The 10,461-nt window shown below is 36.9% G+C and overlaps 2 protein-coding genes across 2 annotated transcripts; both read right to left on the bottom strand.

Annotated features, from left to right (window-relative positions):
• Positions 1-738: 738 nt before the first annotated feature.
• Positions 739-2,250, bottom strand: LOC120154682. Its single transcript, XM_039166348.1, has 2 exons — positions 2,074-2,250; positions 739-1,068 (listed from the first exon to the last, which is right to left on the bottom strand). Exons 1-2 carry the CDS (start codon positions 2,248-2,250, stop codon positions 739-741), a joined length of 507 nt encoding a protein of 168 aa, XP_039022279.1.
• A 6,149-nt stretch (positions 2,251-8,399) lies between these two features.
• On the bottom strand, positions 8,400-10,036 carry LOC120154662 (organelle RRM domain-containing protein 2, mitochondrial-like). Its single transcript, XM_039166329.1, has 4 exons — positions 9,799-10,036; positions 9,130-9,198; positions 8,946-9,052; positions 8,400-8,647 (listed from the first exon to the last, which is right to left on the bottom strand). The coding sequence occupies exons 1-4, from the start codon at positions 9,986-9,988 to the stop codon at positions 8,534-8,536; spliced, it is 480 nt and encodes a 159-aa protein (XP_039022260.1). The 5' UTR covers positions 9,989-10,036; the 3' UTR covers positions 8,400-8,533.
• Between the last annotated feature and the right edge of the window lie 425 nt (positions 10,037-10,461).

The raw sequence follows: 10,461 nt of genomic DNA, 5'->3' as shown, positions 1-10,461 counted from the left end.
TCTTGAACAGTGAAGACCAATAAAAGTCTGATTGGATGACCTTAGCAGTAGTTCGCGTACCTCCGAAATGGCCTTCATAGGGGGTTGTGTGGCAATGGTGTACAATGTATATTTGCTCCTCTTCATGGAAACAACGTCGAATTATTTGATCAGTGCATTGTTTGAATAAATATGACTCATTCCAAAAGTAGAACTTGGCATTATGCTTGAACTACTTCCTGCCCTGGTTGTTCAATTCATAAGGCAAAATACCACTAAAAATAAAATTTACTATGTCAGTGTACCACGAAATTATCGTGGCATATAAAATTTTATCATCAGGGAATTCTTCTTCAATATCTAAAATGTCATTGCATTCGGAATTATTCTCTAGCCTAGATAAATGATCTGTAACCTGGTTCTCAGTACCTTTTCTATCTATCACCTCTAAATCAAATTCTTACAATAGTAATATCCACCTAATGAGTCTAGGCTTGGCATCTTTCTTGTTCACTAAGTATTTTATAGCTGAGTGATCAGTGTGAACAATAACTTTGGTGCCTATCAAGTATGACATAAACTTGTCAAATGTAAATACCACAGTAGGTAATTCCTTCTCAGTGGTTGTGTAATTCATTGTTCTTCATTCAAGGTATGACTAGCATAATATATAACATAAAAAAATTTACCTCGATGTTGCCCAAGCACAGCTCCCATGAAAAAATCGCTTACATCACACATTAGCTCAAATGGTGACGTCTAATCGGGGGGAACCACGATAGGTACAGAGATAATCCTTTGTTTTAGCTCAATGAATATGTAATGGCAATTTTTATCGAAGATGAATGTGCCTTGGATATCGTGGATAAGTCCTTGAGAATCTTCTATAGAACCCAACATGTCCAAGGAAGCTTCTAATGCCCTTGACAGATATTGTGGGGGTAGCTTCTCAATCACCTTGATTTTGGCTTTGTCCATTTCAATGCCCTTATGAGAGATCTTATGGCCTAGCACAATGCCTTTGGTCACCATGAAGTGACACTTTTCCCAATTCAACACGAGGTTGACCTCCTCACATCGCTTGAGTACCTTTTTCAAATTATCGAGCTATTTCTTAAAGTCATCTCTAGAAACGGAGAAGTCATCTATAAATTTTCTAGGAAGTCCTTGACCACGTTAGAAAAGATAGCTTGCATGCAAAGTTGAAAAGTTTTCGGGGTATTATAAAGTCCAAAAGGCATCATCTGGAAAGCATAAGTACCATAGGGATAAGTGAACGTAGTCTTTTCCTGGTCTTCTGGTGCAATGGCAATTTGATTGTACCTAGAATATCCGTATAAAAAGTAGTAAAATGCATTACCTGACAATTGATCCAGTATTTGGTCGATAAAGGTCAAAGGAAATTGTTCTTTCTTGGTGGCCTTGTTTAGTTTGCGATAGTTCATACATATCCTCCACCTGATGACAGCTTGTTGGCAACAACTCATTGTCATCGCTAGTCACAACGGTTGTGCCTCCCTTATTTGGCACACATTAGACAATACTCACCCATGAACTATTAGATAAGGGGTAAATCACTCCAACATCAAGTCATTTGAGGATTTCTTTCATCACTATTTTCTTCATAATTGGGTTTAGTCTTCTTTGTGGTTCTATGGAGTTGCCATGGCATCCTTCTAGCATGATCTTATGCATGCCAACAGTGGGACTTATCCCTTTTAGATCCGTCATAGTCCATCCTAACGTTTTTTTTTTTTTTTTGTGTTGTGACAAAACATTTAACAAACTACATTCTTGTTAGGAGTAAAGACAGAGGAAATAATAACATCTAAAGTTTCATCACAACCCAATTAAGCATATTTAATATGTTGTGGCAAATTTATTAACTCTAGGGTAGGTGCATGTTGTAATGAGGTCTTAGGAGGAAAAAACGCATCAAAATCAAGAGGTTCAAAGCGTTTACCTGGGCTAGCCATGAGAAAGCTAGCCTGTTGCACCTTCAAAGAAAAGTCATTGAGCTCCTCGACACTTTCTTCTTTAATGAAGCTCTCATAATTTTCCAAGTGAATGAAATTATCATGGAAAATTGATCACCTTCTCCTGCTTCAATGAATCCACTTTGAAAATGTTCTGACATTCTTCAGACTCATCCATGTACTTGAGAGTATGGAAAACACTAACAGTGACACATTGGTCGGTCACTCTCATGGTGAGCTCATCCTTCTTATAGTCGATAAGAATATGCCCAGTAGTTAGGAAGGGTCTTCCCATGATTATGGGCGTCGTGGCATCAGTCTCACAATCAAGAATAAGGAAGTCTACTAGAAACGCAAATTTGTCCACATTTACAATGACATCCTCGACTCGTTCCTCAAGACGAACATGGGAGCGGTCGGCTAGTTACAAGATAACAGAGGTGGGTCTTGCATTCTCTATTCCAAGATTCACAAAGATTGACTTAGGCATTAAGTTCACGCTTGAGCCAAGGTCACATAGTGTTTCCCAACATAATTTTCTCCTATTGAACATGGAATGATAAAGCTACATGGATCTTGTCACTTTTCCAGCAACTTGCTTAGGACAGAGCATTATGCTTTTACAGTGGCAACGGTCTCGTACTTATCAGCTTTTCTTTTCTTGGTAACAATCTCTTTTAGAAATTTACCATATGTTAGCATTTTTTCTATAGCTTCAAGAAAATGAACATTGATGTTGAGTTGGTCTAGAATGTCGATAAACTTCTTGAATATAATGTCATCGTTATGTTTCTTTAATTATTGTGGAAAAGGTGGTGGGGTTCTGAATTCCTCTAATAAAGGGACGGGAATAACATTTACTATGGCATTTTTGTTTGGTCCTTCAATAGTTTTACTAGAAGAATCTTCATCTTTATCCTCCTCCACTTGTATTTCTTCTAACACTTCATGATCAGGTGGCACAGTTACAGTGGGCAAATCATTTTTATTCTTCCCTGAAAAATGTCTTGTATATTGATTTAGGTGTCATTCCGTAGAGTGAGTGCACTACATAGCTCCTTTCCATGAGGTTTAGTGACTTTAGTGTCACTTGGCATATGACCTGGTTGACGTTCTTGTAATGCCAAAATAATTTGACCAACCTGACCCTCCAACACCCACAGAAATGAGTTGTGCCTTTGAAGCAAAGCTCCTTGAATTTTTATGGAGGTAGCATGGTCTTGCAGGATGGTCTTCGTGGTTTTTATAAAATCTTGGATTGTGGCCTCTAATGAACTTGTGTTGGATGAAGATGGCACTCCCTTGTTAGAATTATGCCATGACATATTCGTTTGAAAACCTTGGGAGACATTTAAATTCTGCAGCCTAACGGGCTGATTAGTATTGTTGGTTCCTTGATTTTCCCACGAGAAGTTTGGATATTGACGCCATCCAAGATTATAGGTGTTGGAATAGGGTTTATTGTTACTTCGATTGTAGTTTCCTACATAGTTGATGTATTTCTTATTGGTCGGGCACTCGCTCTTATGGTGATTGCATATCATAATAAACATACTAAGTTGGTTGCCTTCACTTCTTTCACCTCACTTGGTTGTTACAAATTCTTCAACATATTGGTGATGGCAGCTAGATGGACAAACACGAAATCCTTAGTATCTAACTCGAATGCCCCATGCGCTTTTCGCCCAATTTCAAGCCTTGTAGATGGGAATTGATAATCATTGTTGGTAATCCTATCCAGAATGTCAAATGCCTCTATAGGTGATTTATTGAGCAATGTCCCATTTACTAAGGCATCTAACATCATCCTCGTGGGCACATTTACTCCATTATAGAACATTACCACTTGAGTCCAATCTTGAAAACTATAATTTGAGCATTTGTGAAGCAATCCTTTATACCGATCCCAGTATTCATATATTAATTCGTCACCAGCTTGACGAAAAGAAGCAATATTATTCCTTAATTGGGTGTTCATACTCGATGGATTATACCGCAACAAAAAACTTTTGCACATATCAGTCTAAGACTCCATCGAACCCGCTGGAACACCACCCAGCCAAGTCCTTGCTACGTCACGCAGAGAATTTGGAAATATCTTTAACTATAATACATCTTCATGCACTCCTTGTTGTCGGAAAGAATTGCAGACCTCTAAGAAGTTACTAATATGTTGTCTGGCGTCTTCATTAGGCATGCCCCCAAAGTGCCCTATGGAATTTAGCATATTGAACAAGACAGGTTTGAGCTAAAAATTGGTTGTCTGAATCTCGGGTGCCACAATTCCTTGTGATTCAAGGAGAAAATCAATGAAGCACTCAATTTATGGTACCAAGATTTGTCACATTTGCTTCTAAATCTGATTTGGACAAGAAGGCAAGACCCTGGTGTAGTTATTACAACTTCCCTTTTGGATATAAACAAGACAATATGATTTGCTTCTAAATCTGATTAGGGAGGTTTTTAATGAGGCATATAATTGAGTCGGGTATAGTTAATTTTTTAAATGAAATTTCCTTGACGAATAAAAATAATAATAAAGATATCGATCAAATTAAGATATAAATGAATTAAATAACAGATAATTATCTTGTTTCTAAACAAGCATGTATATATCACATTGAGGATAATAATAAAGTGAAAATCTCCAACAAATAATTGAGTGCATAGATATGCTTAAGCATAAGGGTTGTAGTGTGACAACAGACTCCTTCTCGTCCGTTGGTTTGTGTTTATTTCTGGTTAATGTTTACCTACTTTGTAATAATGGCAATATTCTCTCTCAGCTATCTTGTCATTACTTGCATTGTTTTGGCAACAACAATATCTAGATACTGCGACTGCGATTGCGATTGCTTTTAGACGTGTTAGAATCAAAACTATAAACAAATATTTGGCTATTGCGGCTGCTTTTAGACGGCATACAGAACCAAAGAGTTCAACGAGTGCATGATCCAGCAGATCCAAATGTTGAGGCAAATCAGAATACTGGAATGTACCTCAATCTAGAGCTATTTGAGATCACTTAACTCCTATATTGGATGATCTCAACCAGGGATTTTAGCTCCCGAGATTCAGGTAGCCCAATTTGACCTAAAACCAGTCATGTTCAACATGTTGAACTCGATAAGACAATTTTGTGGCATGACTCATGAAGATGCCAGGCAACACATTCGTGCTTTCTTGGAAGTTTGTGACTCTTATAGGTAAAAATGAGTGCATGAAGATGTGTTGAAGCTTAAATTATTTCCATATTATTTGCATGACCGAGCGAAGGTTTGGTTGAGTGAAATTCCATCCGGCTCGATGGAGTCATGGCCTGGTCTATGTAAAAGTTTTTTGTTGTAGTATAATATGTCGAACATGCACACTCAACTCAGAAATGACATAGCATATTTCCGTCAAGCTGATGACAAGTCTATGTATGAGTGTTGGGATTGCTATAAGGGATTGCTTCGAAAGTGTACTAATCATGGATTTCAAGATTGGACTCAAGTGTTGATGTTTTACAATGGAGTCAATGCACCCACCAGGATGATGCTAGATATCTCAACAAATGGCACTTTGCTAAACAAATCACTTGAAGAGGCTTTTGACATTCATGATAGGATTTCCAACAATGACTACCAATTTCCTTCTTCAAGGCTTGGAATAGGGAGGAATACACCAGGAACATTTGAGCTAGATGCTAAGGACTCAGTGTCAGTCCAACTCTAAACTATCACAAATATGTTGAAGAACTTAAAACGTTCCAATGAGGTGAAAGAAGTGAAGGTGGCTAGTTCTGCATGTTTGCTATGCCATGGCAATCACCACGAGAGTGAATGCCCTGAAAATTAAGAATACATCAACTACGTGGGGAATTTCAACTGAAGCAACAACAACAGCCCCTACAACCCAGGCTGACGTTAGCACCTAAATTTCTCGTGGGGAAATCAATGAGCCATTAATTCTAGTCATCCCGCTTGGTAGCAAAATATAAACGAGCCCCAAGGTTTTCAAACGAATATACCTTGGCATAATTCTAACAAGGCATCAACATCTTCATCAAATACAAGTTTGTTGGAAGCTACCATGCAAGAATTTATAGCATGTACAAAGATTATGTTGCAAGAGCATTCTTCAGCTATCAAAAATCAAGGAACCTTGTTGCAAATTCATAGCACATCACTACGAGCTTTGGAGGGTCAGGTTGGCCATATTGTCGCAGCAATACAAAAAGACAGCCAGGTTGACTACCAAGTGAAACTGAAGTCACTAAACCTCATGGAAAGGAGCAATGTAGTGCACTTACACTATGAAGTGGCACCCAAATCAATCAAAATGATAAGTTTAGGGGAAATAAGAAAGATGAATTCACCCCCATGAATATGCAAGCAAAACCGGAAGTGCAAGAAGAGATCCTTGAGAAGAAGGACAATGATAAAGGCACAACAAGTAAATCTATTGAGGGAACAGACAGAAATGCAACAACAAAAGTAGTTCCCACATCATCAGGAGACGAAATCAAACCCCTACCACCTTTCCCCAAAGGCTGAAAAAACACAAAGATGATGTCCAGTTTAATAAGTTTGTTGACATTCTTGACCAGTTTTACATCAATGTCTCACTCCTAGAGGCCATTGATCAGATGCCTACCTATACCAAATATTTTAAGGAGATTGTTACTAAGAAGAGAAAAGTCGAGAAGTTTTAGACAATTGCCATGGCAAAAGAATTTTGCTCCGCATTGAGCAAGCTATCGTCAAAGCAAAAAGATCCAGATAGCTTCATCATTCCATGTTCTATAGGAGACAACAATGATGAGAAAACACTATGTCGTGTGAATCTAATTCCCAAGTCAATATTTTTGAAGCTTGGGATGAGAAATGCAAGATTTACCTCCGCTATTTTACAACTAGTTGATCGATCTCATGTTCGTCCCGGATGAAGGATCGAAGATGTCATAGTGAGGGTGGATAAATTTGTGTTTCCAGTGGACTTTCTTATACTTGATTGTGAGGTTGATGCCAATGCATCCATAATTTTGGGAAGATATTTCCTAGCCACAGGTCTCATCTTTATTGATTGTGAGAATGGTGAAATCACTATGCGGGTAGCTGATCACAATGTGACCATGAATGTTTTTCGTTCTCTCAAGTATGTGGATGATTCTGAAGAATGACAGAGCATTCTGGAATTGGACTTAATGATAGAAGGGGAAGTAGAACAACTTTGCCACAGTAATTTCATACAGTTGGACGATTATGAAAAGCCTTTGGAAGAGGATAACAAAGAAGAGGCCGAGGACTTTCTATTTGAGGTACAACAGTCTAGCTTACTCTTAGCTAAACCAACTACGTGCAACTGTGTTAGAAGGATCATTCTCGCCTCTATATTACTTGTGCGACTGCGTATACTTGCACATATTTTGCGTTCAATATATAGTACTCACAACATGCAACAATCAAAATTTCAAATTTTTGACATTTATGAATAGATCAAACTAAGTTAGAAGGATCATTCTTGCCTCTAAAATATTCGATATAAATTAATCGATTAATAGATCGAATATCAATGGTTATAACAAAAAAAATTGCTTCCAACGATGGGCATTTAAGAATTTTGGAAACCCGAAAATAAAAGAAAGAGAAAGAATAAAGGGTAAAATAGTTACATAGTCCAATTTATAATAATGGATTGAATTTTTAAAATTAAGATCAAATTAAAATTAAGTATAAAAATTGGGGCCTAAATATGTTATTATGCCAATGTTATTAAGTACTACATCATCTCCTATTAAAAAATAAAGGTTAAACTAATAGACTAACACCCCAACTATCACTTTTATTTCGTTTTGATTACCTAAATAATTTTTTTTAAATCATACTTCTAACATTACATTTTGATTTTATTTTAGTAATGCATCGTCAAAAATTAACAGAACTACAATCATGACATTTTTATTTTTTAATAATGACATAACATTATCTTGTGATCACATATCAACATCATTGTTAATTTTTTTAACGAGAAATGACCAAAATGATACCAAAGCTAAACGTTGAATGACCAAAACAAATCAAAAAATATAGTTGGGGCAATAAATGTGTAGTTCACCCTAAAAATTAAAGACAACAAAAAAAATTGTTAGCTTTTTTAAATAAGATTATCATTTTCTAATTATTCATACTTGAAGACAACAAAATATGTCCTATGTTTGAGAGAGACTTTACATATTTTACCCTAATATTAATAATAGATTGGCCCAGGATTGTTGGATCAAAGCCCAACACTTGACCAGGCCCAAACCTAGATTCACCTTGATAGGAGATAGCTTTATTTCATCTAAATTCATTTCATCAGAGCCTGCACAGAGGTAAAAAGAAATACCAAATAATACAATTGAGTTCTTGGTTGACAACAAAAATCCATGAAAAATAATAATTTAAAGGTTCAACACCTGCTATTGTTTTTCCTATAATTCAAGCCAATACCATAGTTCATAATTAATTTCCTCCTGGTAAGAGATGATACGCCGGCCCGTGTAAACCCGTCTCCGATTAAGATGAAATGAAAAGGCATGTTCAGGATCGAACTCATTCCCTGCCATAAGAATTATAGCCATTTGAACTAGACATGTTATTCTGAGGTGGAGTTCGTTCTGGCCGAGGTCTTGCATACTCTGCGAATATAACCCAACCGTCGAGGAACTGCAGTGGTCCAAAGGAAATTAGTTACCAAGATCAGGGAAAGCTGAGAGGCAGTGTATGCAGATATATCAGTTTCCGCATTCTATCATCATTCATCAATGATATAACCTGGAACAGTTCTATAAAAGCACTTTACGTATTTAATTTCGAAGAAACTTTTAACTGTAAATTCTAAAACGATTCTTCAAACCAAAATTATAATCTTAACACTTCAAAATGAAACAAAGAGATCGGAAATGGATGAACGAACACAAAAACTTTCCTCAAGGAAATGAACATTTAAGTAGAGGGAGCTAACCTTGCCATCCATTCCCACTCTGCCTTTCTCAGCATCTTCTATGGTGGCGTATCTTACGAAACCAAACCCTTTAGAGTATCCCGATACTCGATCAGTCACCACTCTAGCTGTAGACACAAAAAAAAGACCAAAGGTTATCAATCTCAGACAATTTCCGAAATTTTTTGAGGTAAGGGAGACAAACCATCAACTACTCGGCCGAACTGAGAAAATGCTTCTCGAAGTTTCTCCGAGGGAGTGCGCTTGTTAAGCCCTAATAAAGGGATTCAAATAATGAGTTACATCATAATATGATCCAAATTAATAATGCTCAACCAGTTCTAGATTGATAAATTCTACTTTGAATGAATTAAAGAGAGACCATATCAATCCTTAAATGTTTTCATTTTATGACCACTTAATCAAACCACAAAAAATATCAAAATTTTCTTCAATTTTCCTGCATTTTCTAGCAATCAAATCAGCATAGTAACCTAATAAATCAGCATCTAAGCAAAATTATAAGGAAACCAGAAAAGAATAGTAGTAATTCAAGGAAACCAGAAAAAAATAGGAGTAATTCAAGGAAACCCTTAAAAAAAATCAAGGAAACCAGAAAACAAAGCTTGGCTGAGCAATTGAACAAGCAAAAGAACCAAACAAATCGATATATAAACATTATTTACCAACAACACAGAAGGGACCAACAAATCAATCTCATTAAAAGAAACAACTTTTTCCTCCAATTTCCAGCAGTTTCCAAGCAACCAACCAAAAAAACTTTACATATAAGACACATCAAAACAACTCATGAAATAAAAGGAGCAAACATGAAAGGTATGCTGGATATAGACGGAAAAGAAGAGATACGTGCCGGAGACAAAGAGATTGGTGCTTGGAGGCGCTTGCTCTCGACCAGGGGTTCGCTCACCGTTCCCCATCGCTGCAATTGGTGGCGGCATAAAGGAATTAGCCGAAGTTGTCGAGCAAAACCGCCTCAATCCCGGTAAAACTGATCCGGCCACCATTGATCTCGTCGCCGCTGCCGCCGCCCTCAAAGCCATGGAGGAGATATTAGTGGGAATGGAGAATCAGGGTTTAACGCTTTAAGCTAAAACCCTCTTGTGGTGCCAGAAAAAATCGATCGACTTAAAAAGACAATGATTTAATTAAAGGGTAAAATACAACTTTTATCAGTCAATTTCCTTCTCACTCATATTTTAGTCACTAAAATGTAAACAATTTTAATTTAATCACTAAACTTTTGAATTGTTCATATTTTAGTCAGTAAAATCAATCTACTTGACAATTTTAATTACATAAATGTCAACTTAGATTCCAATCACTGTTCATCTTGATCAGCCACTGTGTCAATCATCGTCGTTACCGACCATTAGATCTCTGTTACAATATCCTAAATTCAAATTCAACATCCGTTTCACTCGAATCTATTACCCCAACTCGAGCAACTACTCCTTAATCACTCACTGTCCATCTTTCATCTCCATCATCCATCATTTTCACCATACCTTTAATC

This window comes from Hibiscus syriacus, unplaced genomic scaffold, assembly GCF_006381635.1.
Source record: "Hibiscus syriacus cultivar Baekdansim isolate YM2019G1 unplaced genomic scaffold, ASM638163v2 tig00111146_pilon, whole genome shotgun sequence".
NCBI classification, from domain to species: Eukaryota; Viridiplantae; Streptophyta; class Magnoliopsida; order Malvales; family Malvaceae; genus Hibiscus; species Hibiscus syriacus.
The sequence above is the reverse complement of the archived record's forward strand: the minus strand, read 5'-3'. Positions and strand labels throughout refer to the sequence as shown.

Coding starts and splice junctions, on each gene's coding strand:
- LOC120154682 (XM_039166348.1), bottom strand. CDS start 2,250: ATGGGAAGACCCTTCCTAACTACTGGGCATATTCTTATCGACTATAAG. Junction 1,069..2,073: donor ATTCATTGAAGCAGGAGAAG/GTGATCAATTTT, acceptor AATTTGAAAAAG/GTACTCAAGCGATGTGAGGA.
- LOC120154662 (XM_039166329.1), bottom strand. CDS start 9,988: ATGGCTTTGAGGGCGGCGGCAGCGGCGACGAGATCAATGGTGGCCGGA. Junction 9,053..9,129: donor GTTCGGCCGAGTAGTTGATG/GTTTGTCTCCCT, acceptor TTGTGTCTACAG/CTAGAGTGGTGACTGATCGA. Junction 8,648..8,945: donor GAGTGGGAATGGATGGCAAG/GTTAGCTCCCTC, acceptor GGACCACTGCAG/TTCCTCGACGGTTGGGTTAT.